The sequence below is a fragment of the Oreochromis niloticus genome, linkage group LG3 (assembly GCF_001858045.2).
Source record: "Oreochromis niloticus isolate F11D_XX linkage group LG3, O_niloticus_UMD_NMBU, whole genome shotgun sequence".
Classification (NCBI taxonomy): Eukaryota; Metazoa; Chordata; class Actinopteri; order Cichliformes; family Cichlidae; genus Oreochromis; species Oreochromis niloticus.
This window is the reverse complement of record NC_031967.2, coordinates 29518836-29545600: the sequence shown is the minus strand read 5'-3', so window position 1 is coordinate 29545600 and position 26765 is coordinate 29518836. Positions and strand designations below refer to the sequence as shown.

Here is a 26765-nt window from a genome sequence, read left to right as displayed (position 1 = left end):
ATTTAAATATATATTTAATTTAACTCAGCCACCCTTACTCATTCAAAGTAACTATCTCTCTAGCACCTCCCGGTGGCTCCAAGCTAAATTGCAGCCAAAATCTGTATGGTCCATATTTTATATACAGTGGTAATATAATATTTAACAGGATGAGACGCTTATAATGGGTATTTGGGACTTCTATGAAATTAAAATGACATTTTAAAGTGTAATTTGTAACTGTTTCCTGGTATAAGTGAGCTTCTGTACCTTTCACCTAGGCAAAGTTTACCTCTCACCCAGCCTTTGACTTCGGGGCTCAGTGGGCTGAGCCACTTGTAAAGGGGCGGGACAGGTGATGAAGTAACAAACAGAGGGTATAAATTCTTTAGCTTGTGTGAGGTTTCGCCATGAGGACGGTAGAAACTGAAAAAGTTGTGTTTTCTGCTAGCTTTTCTTTGTTTCTAAGGCTGTTGCTTTTGCCCTGTCCGAGCTAGCATCAGCTAACACTCAGGTTTTCAAACTCCAACTGCTGAGGACACTTTTCCGAAAAAAGAGAGGCGCTGAGCAATGAGCGCACCCTGACCTGCCTTTTCCCCTTTCTCTTTTTCTTTCCTCTGGCATTTTTTTAGAGAAACTTTCAGCACCAAAGGAGTCTGAATCACTTTTTGAAGGTTTTTATACTTAGTAAAACTTGTTTTTGCTTTCTCGCCATGGAGAGCCAGAGCAGCAGGGACAGCAGCAGCAGGGCTGCTACACAGGAGTACCCGAACCCCTTCATTCATGAGCTGAAGCTCACCAAGGCGCAGTGGATCAAGGTAATCATTAAATGTATAGATTTTATGCTTGAAAGTAGGGCAGGATGTCAGGCAGACTTACTGCCCCACTTTAAACCTCAGTTAATATTCGGCTTAACCACAGACCCCTGCTAACTCTGGGTTTAACTCCGGTTTTTCGGGGTTATAAAGGTAATCCACGAAATGCTAATTTATGCTACCAGATGTGATAGCATGTTTTATTTTGTTTTTAAATCTCAGTTTTCCACATATTTCTGCATCAATTTAACTTAAAACATAATCAGAATACCCAAATTAATTAATCAAAGTTAGCAAATGAAATGGGAATATTAGATGGATATTTATTTATTGAGGAAAATGATCCACTGTTACTAGAAAAAGTATGTAAAAAAATCTCCTTTTCTGGTCCTTTTGTGTAACTTCCTCTGTAAATATAACTTAAAACATTAACCAATGTTTAAATATTTCTGCTATAAGTAGACAAGACTAATGGCACTAAAAATGTATATGAGATCAGATATGTGGTCATGTAATTATTGAGAAACATGTTTCATAAGCACTGGAAAAATATGTAAAATCCGCTTTTATGGTCTTTTTCTATTCTAAATATAACCAAAAACATCACCTAATTTTTACCCTTTTTTTTTTTTTACCCGTAAGTAGATAAATCTAAACAAACCAAACTGGGGAAAGTATGTCAAAAAACAGTTTTGGTATGAATTTCTCTATTAATGTAACCTGATTTTCCTACGCTTTTACTATAAGAAGTAATCAAATTTTGCAAATAAAAATTCGTTAATTACTTAATAAGTATAATGATCCAATAGTAATTACCTAAAATTGGGAAAAATATCTAAAAACTTATATTCTGGTCTTTTTCTCTGAATGTATAAATTGATATAACCTAAATCATCAACCAATTTTTATATATTTTTGCTGTAAATAGATAAAAAAAACAAAACAAAAAAAAAACTGAACAGATGAAATAAGGCTGAGGAAAATTGTCCATTGCTGCACATTAGTGATTGGAGAGAAGTGTGTCTCTAGGAGTAGCAGTGAATTTAAAGGTCATATTAGAGGTAAGCACTTTGAGTCGGGGATGGGGTGAAACTATTTAACTTTTAGATCTGTACTCAGACTGTAGGTGACTTTTCTTAAGACAAATGATGTAGTGAAGGTCAGACTTGGAATCTTTTGTCAGGTTTGTCATGGTCAGACCTGCCCATACCACTTATCCAGACTTACAGACCTTTTATAATGCGTTATACACCAAGTCACATTAACCTGCTAACAAACTCACGTCTACTTTTTTTAAACTCAATTCTTCCGTAATGAGGCATCTCTGTTTTGACATAGATATCATAAATCTAAATTATAGTGTTTCTGTACAGAGTATATTAAATATTACACATCTGTAAACCACATGTTTGTTTGGATTTACTTTGAAAAGTTAGTTTGAACCTTGACTTTGAGGAGTTCACTGTAGTTGGTTGCACCCAGATCATCTATATTTTAGTCTTCAAATGATGCTAACATACTATCACACATACAAATAAGAACTGAAGCTTTAATATGTGTTTTTTTCTTCAATTGTGTGTTTTTTAAGAATTATTTTTCTTACAAATGAATGATTACTGAGATTATTTTAGAGTATCTGTCATGCATAAAGGAAAGAGAATAAACATATAAAATGTATTACTGTGTAACGTATGGCACTGAAATAGCTCGGTTGCTCCAGCTCGGATGAAACACATGGTGTTGATGGAGCTGCTGAGTCCTCCAGGCATAAAATTTTAGACAGTGTTTTTCTTCAGGTTTTATTACAGACTGATTCACTGTGGACAAAAGTTGGTTACTTTTTGAAGGACCTGCATAGCTGTCTTATACTAATTGTTAATGTAGTACAGGGTGGAGATGAAATGATTAACAAAGTACGAGTGCTGAGAGGTGCGTGTTGTCATGGCACTCCGCTGGACAGACGTCGATGTTTACGTGTTGTTTCGCCTCGCCTTGATGGAGTCACGGCACAGATGATGACACTTGAGGAAAGTGTTTCTGTGGGTGAAGACTCAGAGCAAGGGTGTCCGTGTGTGCAGCGTGTAGGGGTCGGTTTGGTAGTAGATGTTAAAGGCGAAAACCTCAATGGCTGCCATATTGGAAGCATTGTTTCTTCTTCTTCTTCTTCTGTTTTAGGGGATTAATAAGAAAAACATTAGTAACAACAAAAACCACACATACGATCGCTTTATTATTAATGAAAAACAAAGAAAAAGAAAAACCCTTTGTCTCTGTCTTAGTTATCTTTAAGCAGGTTTCCCCAGAAGAGCATTTAACCAGCTCCACCAAGCAAACATGGCTCATTAGCATTATATAAACAAACACTACGATTCATATATCTTATATTTTCTTAAATCTGGGAGGAATAATAGTGTTTGTTTGTTTGAAACAATGACATCTGCTAAACTTGACCTTTAAACTAAGCTGACCTTGATGTGTGCCGTGTGCCATTTAGATGTCTTTTTGTCTGCAGAGAAGTGATCAGTGGGTAAATTAGTGAGTGGTTGAGTTTAGATTGACTTTAAGGCTTTGTGATGCCATGAAAAGACGTAAAAGGGGCATGTTTTTAGATTTAGACCATGAAACAGTGTTTCTGATGTTTGGTGGCGTGTGTTTCACTTGATTGAACCCTGCATTATGTTTAAACATCTCTAATTTTCCCCTCTGATCCTGCAGGGCATCATCCTGGGCTGCACCCTGCTCCCCATACGGGTCTTCCTGGCGTGGATCTTGTTAATCGCCGCTTGGATCGTCGCTGTGCTGCGATTGGCCGGCCTGTCTCAGGAGGAACGCTCCAAACCCTTATCAGGCTGGCGGCGCTGGTTGTTCCACCCGATCCTGTGGCTGCTGGGCCGTGCCGTGTTCTTCTGCGTGGGCTTCCACTGGGTTAAGGTGAAAGGTCGTAAGGTGGATGTGAAGGAGGCGCCGATCCTGGTAGTGGCGCCCCACAGCAGCTTCTTGGACATGGTGATCATGTTTCCAGCCGGGGTGCCGGCAGTTGTGTCGCGGTCGGAGAACATAAACCTGCCGGTCATAGGAGGTGAAGAGAGAGAGATGGAATTTGTTTACTTTGCCATTGTTTATACACCTGGAAGCACCTGTCGGATCGCTAAAGAGTTTTAAAAAAAAGTATCCTGATGGGAGCTGTTGGTGTTTCTCTGTTTTGCTGACTGAGACACAGTTCACATTTTACAGGCTGAGCTATCACTTGGGTCCTTTTTTGAGGTCCAGCTTGCATTTGCGGTATAGACAGGATGTCCACCTACTATGCAGCAATATCTGGAGTAAACAATGAAGACGGTCCAGTTACAAGATCAGGAGATTCACTCCTCTAGCTTCTAATCTGCTCCATCTGCTCTAATAGTTTTAGATTTCTGGGACTTTTTATATGTGACTTTTTTTAATGTTTCAGCTCTGCTGGAGTGCAATCAGTCTGTTCTTGTGAGCAGGAGGGATCCTGAGTCCAGGAAAGAAGCCGTCTCAGAGCTAAACAAGAGGGTCACCTCCAATGGATCCTGGCCTCAGGTGAGATGTTTTTGTGTCACTCGACACTCTTGTGAGTTCTGTCGTCTTTCTGATAAAAGGGATAATTAATATATTATAATATATAAGTATATAGACTCAAACTGCCTTTTCTTCATACCTGTATAGATACTGATGTTTCCTGAAGGAACCACAACTAATGGCCGCTGTCTGCTCAGATTCAAGACTGGTGAGTTAAATCTACACACAGAGCCAAAGAAAACACCCTGAAATATAAATAAAATCTCACATGATGCCATGTTTCATTAAAAAATAACCCCAATACTAATAATAATAACAATAATAATAATAATGATTAAAAAAGTTAAAAACACTGTTTCTGAGATCTTAAGCACCCGATTTGGGCTGTAAAAGAACAAATACATGGAGGTTTAAAGCATATCTCATCGTGTTAAATGCTTTCAGCTTCGACTCCTCTCTCCGTGTCTCAGGTGCTGAGCACTCAGACATAATAGGAGAAATCAAAGATGTAGAAAAATGAGAAGTGATTGAGGAGTTCTGTCTTATTTCGGTGTCTCTGTCACATCAGGTGCTTTCGTTCCCGGCGTCCCCGTCCAGCCCGTCGTGTTGCATTACCCCAACGAGCTGGTGAGTAAAATCATTAAAGCGGCAGCTTGATCTGCTTGTTATCAACAACACAGCAGCTTTATGTGAATGAAACCGATCGTGTCGATTACGATGAGGACGAAACCTCCATGAAATGAAATGTAATAAACTGTAATTGTACGACAGTGCAGAGGCAACGTTTAGTTTCCTGCCAGTAGAGTTATGTGTTGATTTGGGGGTGGGTTTTCTTCTCCTTACACCTGGTTCAGTTTCACTCGTGCTAACAGAGCAATGCAGAGGCTCATCACTAAGGACTCTCTGTTATGGTCACATTCATTGGTTTCATTGGTCGCATTCAGACAAGCTTTCACTTGTTTTGCTCTCTGAAGTTAATCTGAATGAATGCAGTTAAACCTGCTACAAACAAAGACATTTACCTGCAGCTGCTTAACCCTCACACCTTAGACTGTCATGATTTGGCAGGCGCCCAATATTTATAACATCTTACTAGACTCCATTAAGTAATGCTTATCTGTCAGTCAATATATTCTGGGCTTGGTGATTGTTCTGTAAGACATCAGGGTGTTTGCTCAGCCATGACACTGATGAGTGACGAGCATCAGTTTAATGGAAAGGCAGGTTATAAGGTAATAAGAAAATTTTTAAAAATGAATCAAAATGAAAGGATGTAACTTGTGTAAGCACAAAAAGTATTTCTTAACCTTTTTGTTACTGTTTGATTCATTTGCAACATATTAAAAAAATCTTGTTTCCCATATAATTCTGTCCAAAAGCTGTGACCACAAAAAAAAACTGAACGTGAGTCGATCGCATTCCCGCTGCAATAGCGCCGCCAACGACATGCTGCAACTCGTTCCATAAAACCATCCTCTGCGGCAATGTACATACGAGTCTAGTTTGACAGGAGGCGAAGACCAGAAATGTAATTTTTCCTCCCACTACCAGGCAGGGTTTGTGAGCTATTTTAGCCCAGATGGCTGCAGTTAAAAGGTTACATCTATCTGCAGCTGTTCAGCAAGCACAGCGAGAGAGTCACAGAGCAGACTTCAGTGAGCAGATGTGATTTTAGGCCAAATACAGAACAGAAGGAAAAGGAGGAGCTGGGGTGGATGTAGGCTGCCAAGCCCACCACCAATAACTTTTTAAATAGTCCCCGAAAAGGAAGACACCACACTGGAGCAATCACTTTCTACTACATGCTTCGTTCACCCAGTCACACACATTTATACAAGCACTTTTTTGGGTTCAGTATCTCCCCCATGGACAATTAAACATGCAGACTGGGGGAGCAGAGGATAGAAACACTGCCCTTCCAGCTACTAGGGCTTCCTCGGGCTCTACCTCCTGACCTCCAAGTATCCAAGAATGTTTATGTGTCAGAGCAATTTAGCCAAACTGCTCTGCAGACACATCAGAGTACAGGCTGACCAAAGGTCCTTACAAAGAGGAGGACAGTAAAGTTACATAATAAAACAAAACAAACAAAACTGGATGAAAACAATAGTACTGATAATATTAATACTGAAGGAGATTTAATCCTAGACTGAGAGAGCCAAATCAGCTTCATAATGTCATGTGGGTGTCTTTGATATAGTCACTGACTGACATGTACTTGTGAAACTGTTTGTAGTGCAAAGCTCACTCATTTTTTAAAGTTGCACAAGCTGTATTGTGTGTTAGCTCTTCCCCAGCAGTAAATACTTTGTTTGCGTCATGTTTATCTGTCCAAAGATCCGTGCGTATGCACACTAACCTACATCAGGCTGCGGCTACATCTTCTAAACAAACTGTGGTGTTTGTCCAGGACACTGTTTACATACTGGGTCCTGTCAGCGTGTGCAAACGGGGGAAATGAAATACTGTTAAAGTCATACATGCTGTGAGAAAATGCGTCACTCAGACTGATGCTAAACAGTTTAATGCAAGCTTTTCTCTGACTCTCCCTCAGGATACTATTCGCTGGACATACAAAGGAAGCAACTGGTGAGTCTGTTCACTTCTCCAGCTCAGAATCTGTGTGTTTTATTGATGACATTATGAGGCAGCAGAATGAATCAGGTAGTAGCCTCATGGACTTTGAACTTATTTTTTTTAACTCTTTCACTTTCTGAACCTGCTCACGGACCTGAGAAATGCTGCTCATCAGTTTTAACTATCACTTATACACAGAAAGTGTTAGCTTTGTATCAGTGTTATAAATCCTGAATGGTTAGTTATACAGAGGGCTACTTTAAAAAATGGATTTATCAGACAGTTGAAACTGAGACTGAATGTAAGCACAGGTCCCTTTTTTAGCGTCAGTCTATTTAAGGAAAATATGTAATAATGAGTCACATATATTACAATGAATTCCTTCTTAGGGCTGAAAGTTGTATAATTGGAAGAAAATAGATGGATGTGTGGATTTAGAAAAAAGTAACCAATATTTTCCTGTTTTTGTCTCGTTAGGTTTCAGGTGCTGTTTCACACGCTTTCACAGCCGTACACCAACATCACTATTGAGGTAAGAGCTCACTCGGCTCACCAACACACTCGTTATCAATCATTAGACGTTATCAGCACATCTGATGATGTAAAGGTGTACACAGGGTGCATTTGGTACAAGTGATATCAGTAGTGGAGGGTGTGAGCGGGGGTGTGGCAGACATTATGTCTTCAGTTTGTAAAGCTGCTTTGACAGCGCACGTGTGTGTGTGCACATGTCTGCAGAAGAGATCCTCTGCGTGTGTTTGTGTTGATTCGTGTGGACACCCTGCCTGCCTCTCTATTGAGCTGTTACTGTTGTCTACACGCTGTGAACACACAAATCAATGTTTGTCTGTTTCTTGTGCTGCAGTTCCTGCCTGTTTACACTCCGTCCGAGGAGGAGAAGAACAACTCTAGACTGTTTGCAGGCAACGTTCAGAAAGTCATGGCGAGGTGAGACCCATGTCACAAAGCTGTTTTTATGACTCACTTGTTTGCCTGAGTGTATCAGTACTTGCTTCTGGAAACTACCATCTGCTATCAGCCATACCAAAAGGGCCAAAGTAAAACATCCGTGATCCTCCAAATTAAAAGCAATCACAGAAACCACTGAGCACATGACAGAAACTGCTCATTTTCTGCATCCAGTGTCCTGCAGGACTGTGCAGCTTGGCTGGGCTTTCATCTGAGACCCTGACATCTCACACCCAGCAGTTTTAGCAGTGTTGTGCTTTAAAGATGAGGCGGTCGTGGCTCAAGAGTTGGGAGTTTGCCTTGTAATTGGAAGGTTGTCGGTTCGAGTCCCGGCTTGAACAGTCTGTCGTTGTGTCCTAGGGCAAGACACTTCACTTCACTTAGAATAGAATAGAATTTAACTTTATTGTCATTGCACATGTCACAGGTACAGGGCAACGAAATGCAGTTTGCATCCATCCAGAAGTGCTTTAGCCGTGATATAGATATATTACAATATATATTAGCAATAATAGAGATGTGTAAGTATATTACAGAAATGGGTCTATTATGGTATGTTATAATGTACACGGTATGAAGTATGTTATGAATATTCTATAACTATAAGTATGTACAGGCTGTAGTGAGTACAAGCTATGAACAGGATATAAATATGAAAAACTATACAGAAATATGAGATATACAGTTATACAGAAATGTGAACTATGCAAGTTATAAACAGTTGTAGGATTAAAAATTATCGTATGTACAGAATGATTATTTACACAGAACTATACAGTAGTGCAGTTAAGATAAGTGAGATATGTGGATAATTTCTACAGAGGCTGTATAAAGTGCTGGTGGTTGTGAGTGGTGGTTCAGTCCATGTTATTATTGTGTGTTTGAGGGTACAGTTGTCCATTGTGTGTGTGTGTGTAGGTGGTTGTGGGTGTGTGTATGTTCAGTCCATGAGTTTAACGTGGGTCAGATGTCAGGAGGCAGAGTTCAGGAGTCTGACAGCTGTGGGGAAGAAGCTGTTCCGGTACCTGGTGGTCTTAGTCCGGAGGCTCCTGTAGCGCCTCCCAGAGGGCAGGAGGGTGAAGAGTCCATGTGATGGGTGACTGGGGTCTTTGATGATTTTCCCAGCCCTTTTCAGACACCGCTTCCTGTAGATGTCCTTTATGGCAGGAAGTGGTGCTCCGGCGATGCGCTGGGCAGTTTTCACGACCCTCAGCAACACCTTAGCTTGCACTTACCCACTCGATCTCTGCGCTCCTCTAGTCAGTTGGTTTTATCAGTTCCACGCTCACAACTCAAATCTAGAGGTGACAGGGCTTTCTCCATTGCCGCCCCGAGACTCTGGAATAGTCTTCCCCCCTTTATAAAATTCTCTTCATCCTTGGAAGTCTTTAAATCGAATCTTAAGACCTACTTATTTCCCAAGGCTTTCGGATCTCTTTAATATCCTTTTTAATTTGTCTACCTGGTCTCTTAGTTTACTGGATGGTGGTGTTCACATATGTGTGCCTGTGTGTGAATGCGTACAGTTTTGTATATGTATGTGCATATTTGCACTTACATTATATGCCATATACCTTTACATGTTTTACAATTCTTTTTTAAAAAATGTTTTCTTTCTATCTTAATTCTTTCATTATATTATTCCCTGTTCAGCACTTTGGCCGACACATGATGTCTTTTAAATGTGCTATATAAATAAAGATGACTTGACTTGACTTCCGGTCCGAGGCAGAGCAGTTCCCGTACCAGACTGTTATACAGTTGGTCAGGATGCTCTCGATGGTGCAGCGATAGAAGTTCACCAGGATGTCTGAGGACAGGTGGTTCTTCCTCAGAGTCCTCAAGAAGAAGAGGCGCTGGTGAGCCTTCTTGACCAGCTTGGAGCAGTTGGTCGTCCAGGTGAGATCCTCGGAGATGTGGACTCCCAGGAACTTGAAGCTGCTCACACGCTCCACAGCCATCCCCTTAATGTGGATGGGTGGATGTGGGTCAGCATTCCTCCTGTAGTCCACGATGAGCTCCTTAGTCTTCTCAGTGTTAAGCAGCAGGTTGTTTGTGTCGCACCACTCAGCCAGACGATCCACCTCCTCCCTGTAGGCGGTCTAATCGTTGTCACTGATGAGGCCAATCACCGTGGTGTCGTCTGCAAACTTAATGATGGTGTTGGAACCATCAGCAGGTCTGCAGTCGTGGGTGAAGAGGGAGTAGAGGAAAGGACTCGTCACACAGCCCTGTGGTACACCGGTGTTCATTGTGATTGTAGATGAGCAGCGGTTATCCAGCCGGACATGTTGGGGGCGGTTGGTCAGGAAGTCCAGTAACCATTTGCAGATGAGGGAACTGATGCCCAGGTCTGTCAGTTTCCTGATGAGTTGTGAGGGGAGGATTGTATTGAACGCTGAACTGAAGTCTATAAACAGCATTCTGGCGTAGGTGTTGTTGTTGTCCAGGTGTGAGAGGACAGAGTGCAGTGCGATGGAGACTGCATCCTCTGTGCTCCTGTTCTGGCGGTATGCGAATTGGTGGGGGTCCAGGGTGGGGGGGAGACAGGATTTGAAGTGTGCTAGGACCAGCTGCTCTAAGCACTTTGTGATGATGGGGGTGAGTGCTACTGGGCGGTAGTCATTGAGGCTAGATGGGTTGGAGTTTTGGGGTATCGGGACGATGGAGGTGGATTTGAAGCAGGCCGGTACCACAGCGTGGGCCAAGGACAGGTTGAATATGTCTGTGAGCACTCCTGCAAGCTCCCCAGAACACGCTCTGAGAACACGCCCGGGGATGCCATCAGGACCTGCAGCCTTGTGGACATTGATCCTGCTCAGCACCGCTCCTACATCGGTGGGGGAGAGAGTCAGAGGTTGGTGGTCCGGTGTCACATCTGTTTTGGTTGTGATTGTGGGGTTCCCTCGCTCAAAACGAGCATAAAAGTTGTTGAGCTCGTTGAGGAAGGAGACATCAGAGGATGCGGGGGAGGGTTTGGTGGTCCTGTAGTCTGTAATGGTCTGGAGTCCTTGCCACATGCGTCGGGGGTTGGAGTTGGAGAAGTGTTCTTCTACCTTCTTTTTGTAGTGGTGTTTGGCTTTTTTGATGCTCCTCTTTAGATTAGCCCTGGCTGTACTGTAGGTGTGTGCATCTCCTGACCTAAAGGCGGTGTTGCGGGCCTTCAGGAGGAGACGAACATCCCGGTTCATCCAAGGCTTCTGGTTGGGGTACATGATGATCCGTTTCTGGGTGGTGACACTGTCTGTGGTTTTGGAGATGTAATCCAGTACAGATGAGGCGTACTGGTCCAGGTCTGTGTGGGTGAACATATTCCAGTCTGTGTTTTTAAATCTGTCCTGGAGCACTGCGTCTGTCTCCTCTGGCCACACTTTAATTGTCCTCACAGCAGGTTTCACACGAAGTAGATAAAAAGCTGCTATTTAGCGTTTTTTTATCTACTTCGATAGATAACAGAATGATAACAAGTTATTATTATCATTCTGTTATGAAACTCAAACTAGCGTTGGCTGTTTTAAATGAAAAAGGCTTGCTAGTATCTCAGGGACTAAATATTTGTATAATGACTGATGATAATATCTGTAAACTGCACTTTGGAGCCACATTGATCCTAACAGAGCTCACAGCCTGTGTTTCCATGTAGAAAGAAGAAAATGTTAGAATAATAACAGAATCATCCAGTAATTGAGATAAAATCTCTCCAGAGCTGAAGGACCTCTTCAGGCAGATTAAAGGGAAATCTTTGTGTTAGACTTCTGTGTGTCAGTTGTTGTAATCTGTTTGTTTTTTTTCTCCTGTGTTAGCGCTCTGGGAGTCCCTGCCTCAGACTACGTGATGGCTGGCCGGATTCCAGTCAGTAAACTGAAAGACCTCTCTGTCCCGCTTGAGTCTCCTGGCAAAGAAGCGATGACACTTCTGTACAGAAAAGGGTGAGAGCCCGTTTGGATTTACCTTTTACTAAATCTGGGTTATTTATCATGTGAGAAACAGGCTACTCCTCCTCTCCCTCTCCTCACACTGTGGTCCTCCTCTCCTATCAGTCTGGGCCCACGTGATGTAGAAGCAGCGTTGGACAGGATGATTGACAGGTGTCGCTCAGGAAACGGGGGCACAAAGGTCAACGCAGAGGAGCTCGCCTCCATCCTCGGGCTTAACAAAAAGACAGCCGTCCACATCTGCAGCCTGTACTCTAGGGTACTCTTACTGTTAGAGCCAACAAAGCTCTTCGTCAGCCACAGATGTTCCAGATGTTTTGATTTTTGAGGCTTGTCAGTTTATTCAGTAGCGTATGAGTTTGCTGCAGGAAGCAGATCAGGAGAAATGCCACCAAAATAAAAGCTCAGATGACAGAGAACATGTTTTTGTGTGCTTGTTGTGTTTCAGGATGACACGGTGGACCTCAGACACATCTACTTCAATATGGCAGCCCTTATCGGACATGTGGACGAGATCTCTCTGCTTCACTATGCTTTCGCTGTAAGTCCTGCTCTCTTAGATTCATATTTAGAGCAGACCTCTTGTTTTTGTCGCTGACACAGCCTTCTCGTGTTGCAGGCGTTCGACAGAGAGGGCAGAGGCAGTCTGACTAAAGAGGAGCTGACGGAGCTCATGGGAGCGCTGCTGGGTGTTCCTCAGCAGAGCACCGAGGAGCTCTACGACACTGCCACCAAGGACCAGGAGCAGCTCACTGAAGGTGAGAGTCAAACGGCGAACCAGCTGCTGACAGCACATCGCTGCACGGCCGCCGGAGATTTTAGAGCCTCGTGTTAGCGTTGTTGCAGACAAACTACAAACTCGTGGTGAGTGTGAGGATTAGAGAAAAAGGTGCAGACACAGGAAGTTTTAGCCGCTTGTTAAGTGATGAAGCATCAACCCTGCTTGGTTGAGGCTAACATCTGCTTTAACGTGTTGTATTGTGTTTTATTTTATTTAAACAAGCCCCTAAAAATAATCAGTGGTCACTGTGGGCTTCTCTGGCTGTTTATTAGCACCGTTCATATGCAGCACATCTTTAAGCTCAGTGTTTAAAACCTTACAAGGTTCACGGGTCACCAGACACTGAGTAAGTGAATGCTCCATAAAAGAATCACTCTGAGTCTGTCTAAGATTTCAGTGGCTACATGAAGCAAACCACACAGCAGCATATTAATTACTAACCTTGCGTTGTGGATCGATCCTCTCAGCTGTTCTCCTGACTGTTTGCTCAGTTCTCAGCATCTTTCCCTGCCATATGATTTCATTTGTCTCTGCCCATCAGGGACCTTCACATTGATTTTTATTGAGTGGAAAACGCTCATGCTCCAGCTTCACTGTGCTAATGTGTTTATATTACCCTAACCATAGCTCTGTAGCTAGCCACCAGGTAGTGCACTGTTATATCCCAGCTAGCCCAGGCTCAATAATCCCACAAATATTGCTGTGGTTATTTCCTGTCGTCATCTATGTGTGAAGTAACAGCAGAGCTGCACATTTTAGTTCTTTAGAAATCCCTCAGTCCGAACGTTTTACTCTCGGTGATGCCGCAGTGTTTGAGCTTAGGAACCAAAGAAGAGTTTGGACTCACTCACAACTAATCGTGTCAGAGAAACACGAGATAACAAAAACTTTGAAACCACAAACTGGAATATTGTGACTGAATTTCCAACTGAATTTCTTGTTTCCAATGGGAATAATGCACGGCAAAATTTGATGTGCAACACTACATGAAACACAAGGCTGGAAGGAAGAGGATTAAGAACCCACGAGGGCCATCACATCCACCAGCAGAGAGTTACGTCTGTAAACGATAAACTAGCTGCATTAACACAGGAGCATAAACACATAGTTAGTCTGCAGGACCATGTTTGTCTCACAGTAAAAGCCTGCTGTGGGCTTCTTTGATGAAGTCCACAGTTTAATGTGACAGCTCTTTTACTCAGCTCAGGTTTTTTGTACTTATTTACTGTTGACAGTGATTAAAATAACCTCTTTGTTCCCCGGGCCTGGGGATCTGGGCCTCTGGACAAGCCGACTGAAAAGCCAGTTTTGTCTAGTTTATTAGTAACTTTATATTTTATATTACAAATTTCTATTAGAAAAAATAATCATCAAACCTAGAGGATACATGTGTTTAACCCGAGCTTGGTCTTCACTGAGCTGTGCTGCGTTAAACTAAACCGAGGTGGATGGGAGCAGCTAAAATGTCTTCACATTTCCACAGAGAGCTTGCTGCTCGTGTTGACAACCCACCCGATCTATCAGAAAGTGACGAAGGAGATCCTGCAGCCCGAGAGACCGCCATCCGCCAACGGGACGTCTGTGAACAACAACAGAAGCCTCCTGAACGGCTCCGTTAACGAGGACAAGAAGTCCAAATGATGATCTCCTCTCTGTAATTGGACCTTCTTTGTGTTTCCCCAGAGTGCACAATGGCAGGGCCAGAGTGAAACAGGACAGAATCAGCTAAAGATTGTATTTTCAGCTTTTAAGTCTTTTTTCCAGCTGTTATGTTTCAAAAAGTGTTACATATCCTATCAGTCTGCACCGACACAGAAAAGCCAAAAAAACAATCGCTGAGGTTTAAGGATAGTCTGAGTGATGCTGCTGTGGCTCTCTGAGGTGTTTGTGTAAGGACAGCTCCTCCTGGGTTTACTGCCATGCCTGTTTTTCATCCTCATCGTGTACAGTCACTGTCATTTGTATTTATAACCTTTCCACTCATGTGTTTTAGTGACTTTTGTGTTGTTAAAGGGATAATGATGATGATGAGGATAATAGTAATAATGATAATGGCATGTGCAAAAACAAAGTATACTCTGGAAGATTTATTCTGTGTGAATGAACCGTGTTTACATTTGACAAATAAACTGTGAATTCATTTACAAAACCTTGTTTGTTTTCCCGCCTTAAGCGCCTGTAACAGATCAAACTGCAGCAGGAAATGGACGTTAAGTGTCCTGAGGTGTTTGTCACAAATAAACATCACTTTTCTCTTACTCATTTATTTTTCTTTCAAACTGTTGCTCTTAGCTTCTTTTGGACTTTGCCGCCCTCTCGCTTTTCCTCTTTGGGCTGCCTTTCCTGCTTTTTTTTGTGGGACTCTGCTCCAGTTGCTCCATTGCCATCCCTGCGTTATCTCCCGAGCGTCCCCTCTTCCCGGTGGCCTGCCATCCCTGAGTGCGTTTCTTCGCTGGGCTCACCGTGAGGTCTGCGCTGGCTTCCAGGCTTGGTTCGTTGCTTGACGCGGTTGATTTTTGAACTTGGGGCATTGTGTCGCGAAAAATCCCTTCAAAGGTGTTTGTGCTTTCAGGGCACGTGTTTGGGAGCGATCCAGATGCTCTTGCATTGTCCTTATGTCTGACAATAAAAGTGAGCTCACCATGCATCCCGTCCTCCATGTTGGGACTCTTGAGCTGTTTCTTCTTTGTCGGCTCCAAAAGCTGCTCTGCAGTGCTCATTAGTTTTGTTTCCCGGCTCCGCTTTTTCTTAAGTGACTGCTTTCCTTGTTTTTTCTGCAGTTTTTTCCTCTCCTTGTCTTTCTCTATTCCGCGTGTTCTTGAAAGGACCTCACGGAGCGCTTCGAGAATGTTGGTCTTGGGTTTGGTCTGATTCTCCTCACTCGCCTGAACCTCCTGTTCGAGAGTGTTTGTAGTCACACTTTTCTCTCCACCATTCATGCCTGGCTGCTTCTTGTTACTCTTCGTTTCTCCTCCTCTGGGGTTGTTGAGTTCTTGGGTCTTTTCAAAGTGTGAGAAGTTGCTTTTAACTGGGAGATTAAAGTAGGCAGAGCTAGAGTTGCTGGCTGAATCAGAGGGAGAAGAGGGAGATTGAGCAGGTGGAGCTGTGGTCTGAACCTTCCTGCCCAAGAAGGACAATATGGAATTCAGTGCATCATCGCTTCTAAAATCCGAGTCCGGAAACCAGTGCAGGATCGATGCGAAACAGTCATCTTGAGAAAAAGCATCGGAGGCATCCAGAGGGTTGTAGTTGGGTGAAGGCGGTTCTTCTAAAAGGTTTGAGAGCAGGAGGGGGGAGCAGCTGATCCCAACTCCATTCTGGGATGAATTTTGTCCGTTTCTATTGGGGCTACTTGCAAAGAGGGAGCCTGGAGCATCCAAAAAGAGTGACTGTGAAGATACCGTAGGTGTTTCTCCGTAGAAATGATCGCTGTTTGCAGGACATGGAGGCAGCTCCTCCTGCAGGATCATCTGTAGAGCAAGAGAAAAAACAAAATATCGCCTAAACATTCATTTTTAATAAAGATTTATGTTTTTGTTTTTTAATTATTGTTACTGTACTGTATCAGTATTTAAAGGATGCTACCTCTTGCTCTTGTTCCTCAAGGTCCTGGCTGGCAGAGAGGGGAGACATGAGGGCTTCGATATTCACAATGGACTCCACCTGGCACAAAGAGCAAAGGCAACAGTTTGAACAACAAAACATCATAAAAAGGGCTAATACTCAGGAAGTGCTGTGAGCAAAATGTGCTGCAAGTATAGTTACAAAGCTTTCTTTATGAGTGAAACATGTTTTTATTAAACATGTGAACATAATGCAACACAAACTCTTGTAGAGGTTACAAAGTCAGGGAAATATTTTTTTAAATTACGAGGATCATGCACATCTAGTACAAGCAGAGGGTAACGGTCAGCGGGACACAGATTTTGTGTCCTTTGCTCTAGCAGCGCATGCTGCATCCAATGTGAAAGGGCCTTCAGGGTCATCCAGGCAACAACTAGACTCTAGGTAAAAATCTGTATTCACCAACTAGTTGGCAAGTGGTTGCTAACCAGTTTTTCATGGAAGACGCCAACTTGCCTGCAAACACTCGTAAGCTGCACTTTTACAAGCTTCACTATGACTCGGCAGTTAGTCAACAAGTATTTGCAGACAAGTCAGACCCTCTTTAGGACCACATTCTCCTAGATACACCCAGCTACCTCCAGCAACCACTGACCGACCACAGGAAGGTTGCACATTTTCCTGAGCAGCTGGAGGATGGTGGACAATCTGAGGGAAACTGTCCACTCACACTAAAGCCTCACCTGCTTAATCATTCTTTTTCTCTGCAATGGGACCCAAAACATACAAAACATAGCTTCGTGTTTTATTCAGTAAATCCTCAAATTATTGACTGACCCATGAACTCATTGGGACGGTGTTTATTGAGCTCGCCGATCAAGTAAGGAGCAGGTTGTTTTACAGACTATTGCATTCAGATTTAATGTTTACAAACAGAGGCATCGCCCCCTGCTGGCTATTAGAAATAATTCAAATCACAGGTATTTCCCCATCAGCTTTTTCTTAACAGTTGCTAATAGCAACAAATATATGACACTTTACATAATTTATTGGTGTGATACTGTCTTCCTGCTCTAAATATAATGAAAGGGTCATGCATGGACAGTTTACCTTACTGACAAACTCCTCGTCTCTGCACAGCTCATCCAGATACTCCAGGAAGGAACTGTTTTCCATGTTCAGGTACCCAGCCTCTCCATGCTCCTCCTCCCTGGGGTCTTCATCCTGAGTGGGAAGCAGCTGGAACAGACAAAGGGTAAAATATCTATACACAAACACAGCTTACAAAATTGATTTTTTCTGCTTGTGGATGACTTGGTTGAAAAAAGCTGTTTACAGTTTCAATACAGCTGCTCACCTGGTCAAAGAAAGACTCTAGGAGACTAAAACATTCCTCAACGGAATGTTTGTTCACTGCTTCCTCATCTAAAGAGGCTGTAGGTCCGGGAAAATCACAGTCCTCTGTAAGACTGGCTGGGATGTTTTCTTTGGGAGTCTTGCCTTCATTGCCTGTGTTGGCTTCATTGCCTGGGTTGCTTTCATTGCCTGGGTTGGCGTCGTTGCCTGGGTTCCTTTCATTGCCTGGGTTGGCGTCATTGCCTGGGTTCCTTTGATTGCCTGGGTTGGCGTCATTGCCTGGGTTGGCGTCATTGCCTGGGTTCCTTTCATTGCCTGGGTTGGCTTCATTGCCTGGGTTGGCGTCATTGCCTGGGTTGGCGTCATTGCCTGGGTTCCTTTCATTGCCTGGGTTGGCGTCATTGCCTGGGTTGGCTTCATTGCCTGGGTTGGCGTCATTGCCTGGGTTCCTTTCATTGCCTGGGTTGGCTTCATTGCCTGGGTTGGCGTCATTGCCTGGGTTGGCGTCATTGCCTGGGTTCCTTTCATTGCCTGGGTTGGCTTCATTGCCTGGGTTGCTTTCATTGCCCGTGTTGGCGTCATTGCCCGGGTTGGCGTCATTGCCCGGGTTGGCGTCATTGCCTGGGTTGGCATCATTGCCTGGGTTCCTTTCATTGCCTGGGTTGGCTTCATTGCCTGGGTTGCTTTCATTGCCCGTGTTGGCGTCATTCCCCGTGTTGGCGTCATTGCCCGTGTTGGCGTCATTGCCCGTGTTGGCGTCATTGCCTGGGTTCCTTTCATTGCCTGGGTTGGCTTCATTGCCTGGGTTGCTTTCATTGCCCGTGTTGGCGTCATTCCCCGTGTTGGCGTCATTGCCCGGGTTGGCGTCATTGCCCGGGTTGGCGTCATTGCCTGGGTTGCCTTTGTGTGGCTTGTTCTTCTGGTCCTCTGTGAGTGAAGGCAGACATAGTAAAAACAGTCTAATTAAATTTCAATCATATTTGATTTTTTTTTTTTTCAGCTGGTGGTCAGCTTAGCTGTTCAGGTACCTTTTGCACAGCTCATTGACCCCTGACCTCCTGACCCTGCATGCACCTCTGTCCACTGTGATGCTGTTGTCACCTCTGCGGGCGAACTTATGTAGACCCTGTGGCACAAATGGTGGAGTCAGACATAATCAAGACATATCCAGTATATATACTATATATACTATATACAGTATATACAGTATATATAGTAATATATATATATATATTATATACAGTATATATAGTAATATAGCCCTTACTGATCTGCACAGTGAGCCTGATGGAGCAGCACGATCTGCGGACACAGAATTGGTGGGCGGTGCCTGGGCCTGGACCTGACCTCTGGCAAGGAGCTGAAGGGCAGCTGTATGTAAGGCTGGGCGTTGTAACTGTAGGTGGGCATGGGCAGCCAGTAGGACTGTTGAGAAGAGTAGGGCCTATACAGGGGCTCACCAGGCGATAAAGGCTGGAGGTGGAGCGGAGGCGGGTAGACAGCTGGCAGGAGGATTTGGAAGGGGTCCACCTGGGCTGGGAGATGCTGCACAGCATGCTGCTCATTTCCTGGATGACAGTCTACTCTGTTTCTTTGCCATTCTGTAGCTCTTATTTTGGGGACAAATGGAATTACCCTTGCAGCTGAGCTCACAGGAGACAGCTGCTGTTGCTGAAGGTGCTGCCAGTGTTGCTGCTGAAGGTGTTGGTGGAGGTTGGGGTGTTGCAGGGACACTGGAAACAACCGAGCTGGATCCATCCTGGTCCTGTGTGTTGCTTCTTTACTGTCAGAGATAATAGGGCGATTCATATTGGTGATTTTAACGGTTATAGGATGGATGAGGATCAAGAAAGACCATTCTGTGTTACACTCTTTTAGATGTCAGAGGTCAAAGCATGATGGGTGGACTGGTTGGAGCTGATGGGAAGGCAACAGTAACTCAAATAAACACTTGTAGGTGCACACAAGGTATGCAGAAGAGCATATCTGAATGCACAGAAGCAAAAGACCACATCTGGTGTCACTGCTGGCAGCCAAGAACAGGAAACTGAGGCTCCAATTTATACAGAATTACCAAAATTAGACAACTGAAGATTATAAAAACTTTGCCTCTTCTGATGCCCAACCTGGGTTAAATAAAGGCTTATCGTCTCTTATCTTAAAGCCAGCTTTCACTCTTGCAAATAGGTGCTTTGGAGCTCCACGTATGGACAGCTCCACGTTAACTAACATGTAAATGCTTAACGTGGCGTAAAGACAAATATATCACTAATGACACGACGAGCTGTGACCGTGTCACCTGCGTGGACATATGTCAGAAACGACAAACAAGCCGAGTCTGGGAAGCTTAGAAGAGCGATCTGCCTTTGAAAAGGCCGTAGTAAGAATAAAATCAGTGATGGTGTGGGCTGTGTGCTCTAGCAGAGTAAAACATTTGTCACACAGTTAGGCGACAACATTACTGAGCCGGGCTCAGTGCATGCAGATAAGTTTTTATTATTAACTTAGTGTTTAGGTGAGGGAGTTTAGATGCTTAAGACTGGGTTAGCCGTACTGGTGGTACAGAGTCACCTCTAATTTCAACACAGTGGCTTAATATGAGCAGTTATGACAACCTTTATGAAAACAATCAGTGCTCAGTGAAAGATATCCACACAGTGGTGTTTGCAAACACAAGACAGCCTTTCAGCGTTGCATGCACACGACAGAAACAGTGCACACTGTAGTTAATAGCATTTCTCACTTACCTTTGTTGGTGAAGATAAAATGATCTTCTCTTAGATGCTGTAGTAGGTGCACACTCAGCTCAGACCAAAATTCAAAAGAAACCAGATGAAGGCAAATTTTTGTACATAAACATTCCATATTTCACCCAGTGATGCACAAGAATCCCCCCCCCCCCCTCACACACACACACACACACACACACACACACACACACACACAAATTACTTTATTTATAGTACAGCTTTTATGTATTGTAACTTTATATGACATGTGGGTTCATTGTTTTGTTTATTTATTTATTTGTCTGTTTTTGATTGCAGACACAAAGAGCTGTATTGTTTTATGAAGGAGTACAACATAATCACTAATGAAAAAAAATGCAAATTATGCAAGAAACTTTCGGTTTAAAAAGCAGTTAACATACAACATAAAAATAAATATTTATTTTATCTTATCTTATTTTATTTTATTTTTCAAATTGGTCACGTGACAATAATAAGCGATCGCGTTATGGCAACAGAGTTCGGATCTTGTCTCCAGGGTATGTTTGAGATTCAAAAGGAATGCAGAGGGTAGAAAAAGCTAGTGAGACTTCGTTTCCCAGAATGCTCTGAGTGCTGAACCGGATATCCGCTCTTCCTTCCTAGAGCGAACCAACGTTAGTTGCACGTGGAAATCTAAGGGAAAAAGAGCCCATTACAGCAATTTTTGAGTTGTTTTCGATATAAACAGCTCCGTATACATATTTTGAACCCCTGAAGTGTAAAAACAAACCAGCTCGGTCGGGATGTTTCTGCAGTATTACCTGAATGAAAACGGGGACAGAGTCTACACTCTGAAGGTAAAGTTGTGTTTATCTCCGACATGTTTCGCTTTATTCTTTGTAAACGCGTATCTGCTGCTAACGTTAACGTAGATGTAAAGAGCTGAAACACCTGTGAAAATGACCAACTTTAAAGTATGGTCTGTTTTTTTTTTTAATATTTATGTTGGTATAAAGTAAACATTACAGCAAAACGTTTCGGGGGTTTTATCGTCACGAAGCCACCATACGCACAGTTTTTACGTGTCGCATACATTTAACAACCCGAGTGGAGTATGACTCGATAATTGTCATAGCTTGAGGTAAAGCTGCTTTGAAATCAAAATAAGACATGTGCGTTTAACTAAAGCTATTAAGTAGTAGGGTAAGTATAATATAGTGAAATATGTCAAATTGAGCAAGTGAAACATGATAAAAGTAGGTGGCTAAAAGTAGTAAAACACGACAGTTAACAGAGTTTATTGGGCAGAAGTTAAAGTAGGCTTTGGCATGTAGCTCAGGTGTGGTGGGGCAGAAAGTTGGAATAGCAGTTTTCTTCAATATCTGTAGTGTTTAATGTTTTGTGGACAGGCTGCTATCTGCTTAGAGCTCCTCTTGAGCTTGACTGATCCCAGCAGAGCTAGCTCTATAAGCAACTGTATTAGAAGAGCTCATTATAATTGTCGCCCCTGTAAATTCTGTATAAATGTGAGACCACCCTTAATCTAATCCACCAACGAGGACTGCACCTCTTCACCGTATCGTGAGATGATTTAGGACGTTAAGCTTTAAATTCCCACACAGCTGAGCGGTCCTTGCCTTCGAGCGTAACTCGTCTGCTTCCCCTGCGGTCCGTTCTTGCTTCCATCTTCCTCCATCTCTTGAGTTTGAGGTTATCACACATTAACTTAAGCAGACAGATCCTGGGTTAGGACTGCACACACGCAGTTTCTGTGTTTGGCGGTATTCATCGGGGTGTTTTGAAATTAGCTGCAATTACAGAATAACCAGATGTGTTGGGCATGTAAGAGGGTGTGCGCCCACAGAGGAATGTTTGGAGTTGCCCTCGATGCGTTTCGTCAACCATAAGGACATGTCCAACCCTTGGCAACTTAAATGCTTTTAGTCGAGTTTGAGGTACCTCATGGTTTTTGTCACATTCACTACGAACATTTTCTTGCGTGACTTCCCTGTAGCTGTCGTGTAGTTTTACCTTTCTTCCTAATAAATAAATGAACATCTTGCTTTTCATTTTAACCATGTTGTTTATTAAATCTGCCTCTGTTGGAAAGCCCTTTCGACAGCAAGGGCGTCTTGCATCCTGTGACTTTCCAATCATCTTGAAGGAAATGAGAAATTATGGGCAAGTTTTAGCTCAACGCCTGTTGGTTACCTATTAGTTTGGTCACAAGTGAAGAAACTCTTTTGCTGGGTTGTAAAGCCGGGAGGTGGTCTAGTTGCCTGGGGCCAGTAAACACACAGCCTGAGGGGGGCAGAAGCGGTCTGCAGACACAGGAAATCTCAGGGATTGAATGTGAACTTGGAATATTTTTTGTACACTGAAAGAAAAGGGAACAGTTGGAGCTCTTCTTTCAGATATAGGTTACTGGGGAATGGTCTTATTCCTCCAGCCCACTTAAGATCAAATTGGTCTGAATCAGGATCAGCTTTATTGAGAAATATAGGGATCAGAATAGACAAACAGTGAATATAGACAATAATAACATGACACTGACAACTGCAACAAGATTAGTGTGAAGATGTTGGACTAAATGAATAAATAAGGGATAGCTGGTTACGATACATACAGTAAATAAATGGGAACTTGAGTGTTGTGTATATGGTATATAGACAACAAAATGGTGTATACAGCTCGCTTTGGTTCAGCAGCAGTAATAGTGGATGTTTTAAGTACAAACAGTATGTGAGTGTTGGTGTTACAGTGTGACGGCCTGTGGGAAGAGACGGTCCAGATGTCTGCTTGTTTTGGCATGAAGTGCTCTGTAGCGCCTACCAGTGGGGAGGAGTTGGAACAGGTTGTTTGCAGAGTGTGAATTGTCTGCAGTAATTTCACCTGCTCGTTTCCTGACTCTGGATTTGTACAAATCCTGCGTGGAGGATAGGTCGGCACCAAAGTTTGTTTGTTTTACCTGCAGACCCCAGTATCTGTTATAGTCTGGTCTCGTCCTGTTAAATGCTAATCCAAACCATACAGTAATGTTTTTCAGAGTACAGAGAATGAACTTCTTGCAAAAGCTCAGGCTGTTTGTCCTCTGCTGGGTCTTCTTGATGATTTTGTCTGTGTTGGATCCTGGGAGGTTGTGGATCCCAGAAACCTCAAGGTTTCCACAGCACACACAGTGATGTTGAGTAAGTAACTCTTACCCCTGTGGCAAACACCACGTCTTTAACACTGGGGCGTGTCCTGTCACTTTAACCAGACATGCACCTCTAGATTTTTGTAACCTGAAACATTGTGCAGCTGGCTTGAAGACATGAGTGTAAGATCATTTAAGTTTAACGCCATTTTAATGATGTTCCATTGCAGATGCTCAGAGATTCACAATTAACCAGAGGAATATGTTTCAACAGTTTGAAAATGAGACTTTATGGAAAACCCCCCCCAGAAAAGTTCAGTAATGTCTTTGCATCTAGTTTTGACTTCTCCTCTGATATCAGCTCTGTAATTGGCAGTGTTTTCTGAGTGGCGACTCCTACTGTTGAGGAGAATACTGCAGTGCCTCAACAGTGAGTATAAATGGAATTGTCTGTGATGATGTGACTATTGGAGGGTTTTCTGGCACCTTGAGGCGAGGGGGGGGATGGTGTTGAACGGCTCCAACTGAAGTCTCTACATTTCTGAGCATATTCAGCTCAAGATTGTTCTGATTACACCACAGGGACAGCTGTTCAACCCCACATTTGTATAGAGACTCATCAGTCATGTCATCTGCACACCTTATGATTTTGACGGACAGGTCTTTAGCGGTGCGGTTGTTTGTGTGGAGGGAGAAGAGCAGATGGGGAGAGGACACAACCCTGGAGGGCACCAGAGCTGATTTTTCCAGGCGCTGGATGTGGTTCTCCTCAGCTTCATCTGCTGCTTGCTGTTTGTGTCTCAGGGTCCAAAACTCTGGGCTAGGAGGACCATGACTTCTGACTGCTGCAGTTCTAAACTGGTCCTGGGTCTGAATGGTTGTCTCTCTCGCTCCCTGTGTTAGCTCTGCGACCCTGCCAGCTGTCATGGAGAAATCTGAAAACGCACTGAAAATCTCTCTTCATGATTTAAAACCCTTAAAAAGCACAAGCAGACAAGCACACTCTTTTCTCTTTCCACAGAAGGTGACTCCAGATGGGGAGCCCACCAGCTCGGCCCACCCGGCTCGATTCTCCCCAGATGACAAGTTCTCCCGGAACCGGGTGATATTGAAGAAACGCTTCAACATACTGCTGACCCAGCAGCCCAAGCCTGTCCTGTGAGGAGGAGAGAGACATGCCATAATGGAGCTAGAAGGAGAAGGGCGAGAAAACACCTGAGCCGGATTTAAAGGACTGCTCGTACCCTCCATTCATGTGATGATGGAATTTGTTCATATTTTTTAAGGGTGGCTGTTTTTAATTTGTTCATGCTAAATAAATCTTTGCGTCATAGCTCCTCACGTGTTGCCTGTGTGTGTCAAAAATCCAGACTGGCTGACAGCTTGTTGGACAAATGAAGCATTTACATGCAGATCGTCTTTAATGTGCCACCAACCTACCAGCCAGGGGGCGCTGTATTATGAAGGTTGTCCTACAGGATTTCCCTATATCCAAAATAACACGATCACGTAATTTGTGGCATTACGAAAACACACAGCTGATGATAGATTTGAGGAAGCACTTTAGCTGAGCCTGCAGCTATTCTCTGATTTGTTTCCCAAGACAGCCATAACTTCCTCTCAAAGCTTTCTTTTTTAAAATCATGTCTTTCACTTGTGCAGCCAAACACTGGAACAATTTGTAAATATAGGACAGCCAGGTGTCTCTTTGTGTGTGACTGCACAGGTTTGTTTGTTTTTTTAATCTTTTGTCCACCTGTCCCACATTCTGATTGGCTCTATGTTTTGAAATTCAGTGCTGTTAGAGAAGACACTAAGTCCTGACTGGTACGGAGTGGCTGTGATCAGAGGTATCCAGCAGGTCAACACTTCACTTGTGTTTTGCTGCCGACAACATGTCAAAGGTGGAACTGCAAGTGACTCCAGCATCACAAGATTTGTGCACAACATGATGCAAACTAAGAGAAAGGAAAGGAAATGCATCTACAGTGAAAGCTGTGAACGTTCTTGTAACTGGATGGAAGGTTTTGAAATCCCTGTAGATGTCATGGTGTTGTACCCTGGAGTAAACGAGGATATTATAAAAAAACAAGCAAACAGTATTTATGCTAAATGTTGATCACTGCTTATTTAAAAGAAGCCATTACAAAGAACTGGTACAAAGCTGACCTCCAATTGTTAAACAACGGATGGACATTGTGAGGGAAGTCACCTTCATGTCAGCTGAAAAGCATGCTACCTTTTTCTAACTTAGATGGATTAGAGAACTATAACTTAGAGAATATAGTTGTAGTTTTTTTTTCTTCTAAATTTTGTGTGCTTTCTTAAAATGTGACAAAAAGTTTAGAAAGGAAAAAAAGTTGTAACTCAAAAAGGTGCATTTGGATTGACACCCATATTTTTGTAGAAAACAAACAGCAGTTATTCAGACCAAAAGGAAAGAAGTACTAAAATTCACCTCCTTATGCTCATCGAATACTGCTCAAAAAAATAAACCTAATTTAAATCAAGGGACCACTCAGTCATCACAGGTTAACCCAAAGTCAGTTAAACTTCAGGGAGATCAGAGTGTCCGGTTTGGAAACATGCTTCTGCGCAGCATTTATGACATCATGAAAGGTTGTTGACTGGGCTCAAGTCTGGGGTGTGTGAGGGACAGTCACATCCAGAATCTGCCTGCACACTCTGATCACAAGAGGCCTGATGTCCCACATGAGATGAACCCTGGGTTCACTGCATCAGCATAAGGTCTGAGGATTTAACCCCAGCACCTTTTTGGCCTGTTTTTAGGCTGACTCTTAATAAAGACAGATTAACATGCCTGAAGCTGAACCGTTTTACACTGAAATGATCAAGCCTTCCCTTCATTTTTTTTGAGCAATGTATTTACTTAGTAAATGTCAGATTAAAATCAAATTACCTGTAAAAAGTACTTAAAGCTTTCCCAACAGAAAATACAGTGAAACAATGGAAAGAACTACTCTAGTATTTGTAGAAAAACATACAATTTAAGTCAGAAAATAGCAAAGGCCATAGTATTTCAGATATTTAATTTTACATTCTTGAATTGTTAATGCAACAGTAATTCATACAAGTTACATATTTTCGAACCAGGTACTGGTTCCCAATATGTGGATTTCGACCTAGTCCAAAGGGTCAGACGATAAGTGTGAGGAAAGAAGCAAAACTAATGTTAGGTGACAGAAGTACTTTAAACTTATTTTTAATATGGTAAAGTAACTAGTAGCCACAGCTCGCAGATAAATAGAAATAAAAGTACCAGAAATGTAGTACAAAGAGCAAAAGAGTGTGTAAAAAAATAAATCAGTATTAAATCTGGTATTTATCAAAAATATATTTAAAGAAATAAGTGATACATTTCAAATTTTTATCAGCACT

The 26765-nt window shown here is 42.9% G+C and overlaps 3 protein-coding genes across 8 annotated transcripts; 2 read left to right on the top strand and 1 right to left on the bottom strand.

Annotated features, from left to right (window-relative positions):
• The first annotated feature begins 339 nt into the window (after nt 1-339).
• LOC100693120 (lysophospholipid acyltransferase LPCAT4) lies at nt 340-24415 on the top strand. Of its 4 annotated transcripts, XR_002060020.2 has the most exons (16): nt 340-797; nt 3510-3873; nt 4246-4358; nt 4485-4545; nt 4906-4964; nt 6892-6926; nt 7392-7446; nt 7780-7862; nt 11687-11812; nt 11924-12077; nt 12267-12359; nt 12438-12576; nt 14083-14253; nt 16206-16334; nt 17304-17418; nt 24388-24415. XR_002060020.2 is itself a non-coding variant. In XM_025905511.1 (14 exons), the coding sequence occupies exons 1-13, from the start codon at nt 693-695 to the stop codon at nt 14238-14240; spliced, it is 1545 nt and encodes a 514-aa protein (XP_025761296.1). In that variant the 5' UTR covers nt 340-692; the 3' UTR covers nt 14241-14253; nt 16206-17007. The 4 variants fall into 4 exon arrangements, 2 of the variants coding, with proteins under 2 accessions (XP_025761296.1, XP_019210568.1); XR_003219038.1 differs by lacking the exon at nt 16206-16334; XM_025905511.1 differs by lacking the exons at nt 17304-17418; nt 24388-24415 and having other exon boundaries at nt 16206-17007.
• LOC102076856 (dentin sialophosphoprotein) lies at nt 14475-20416 on the bottom strand. 3 transcript variants are annotated; one of them, XM_019355017.2, is made up of 8 exons: nt 20267-20416; nt 18787-19302; nt 18548-18645; nt 17961-18446; nt 17521-17924; nt 17274-17402; nt 16185-16262; nt 14475-16069 (listed from the first exon to the last, which is right to left on the bottom strand). In XM_019355017.2, the coding sequence occupies exons 2-8, from the start codon at nt 19275-19277 to the stop codon at nt 14888-14890; spliced, it is 2868 nt and encodes a 955-aa protein (XP_019210562.1). In that variant the 5' UTR covers nt 19278-19302; nt 20267-20416; the 3' UTR covers nt 14475-14887. The 3 variants fall into 3 exon arrangements, with proteins under 3 accessions (XP_019210562.1, XP_019210565.1, XP_019210561.1); XM_019355020.2 differs by having other exon boundaries at nt 17521-18140; nt 18411-18446; XM_019355016.2 differs by having other exon boundaries at nt 17521-18446; nt 20267-20415.
• nop10 (NOP10 ribonucleoprotein homolog (yeast)) lies at nt 20844-24705 on the top strand. Its single transcript, XM_003458762.5, has 2 exons — nt 20844-21087; nt 24388-24705. The coding sequence occupies exons 1-2, from the start codon at nt 21034-21036 to the stop codon at nt 24526-24528; spliced, it is 195 nt and encodes a 64-aa protein (XP_003458810.1). The 5' UTR covers nt 20844-21033; the 3' UTR covers nt 24529-24705.
• The last annotated feature ends 2060 nt before the right edge of the window (nt 24706-26765 follow it).

Coding starts and splice junctions, on each gene's coding strand:
- LOC102076856 (XM_019355016.2), bottom strand. CDS start 19,277: ATGGATCCAGCTCGGTTGTTTCCAGTGTCCCTGCAACACCCCAACCTC. Junction 16,263..17,273: donor ACGAGGAGTTTGTCAGTAAG/GTAAACTGTCCA, acceptor TCTTTGTGCCAG/GTGGAGTCCATTGTGAATAT. Junction 16,070..16,184: donor TTGAGGAACAAGAGCAAGAG/GTAGCATCCTTT, acceptor CTTGCTCTACAG/ATGATCCTGCAGGAGGAGCT.
- LOC100693120 (XM_025905511.1), top strand. CDS start 693: ATGGAGAGCCAGAGCAGCAGGGACAGCAGCAGCAGGGCTGCTACACAG. Junction 3,874..4,245: donor AAACCTGCCGGTCATAGGAG/GTGAAGAGAGAG, acceptor TTAATGTTTCAG/CTCTGCTGGAGTGCAATCAG. Junction 12,360..12,437: donor TGCTTCACTATGCTTTCGCT/GTAAGTCCTGCT, acceptor CTCGTGTTGCAG/GCGTTCGACAGAGAGGGCAG.
- nop10 (XM_003458762.5), top strand. CDS start 21,034: ATGTTTCTGCAGTATTACCTGAATGAAAACGGGGACAGAGTCTACACT. Junction 21,088..24,387: donor ACAGAGTCTACACTCTGAAG/GTAAAGTTGTGT, acceptor CTCTTTCCACAG/AAGGTGACTCCAGATGGGGA.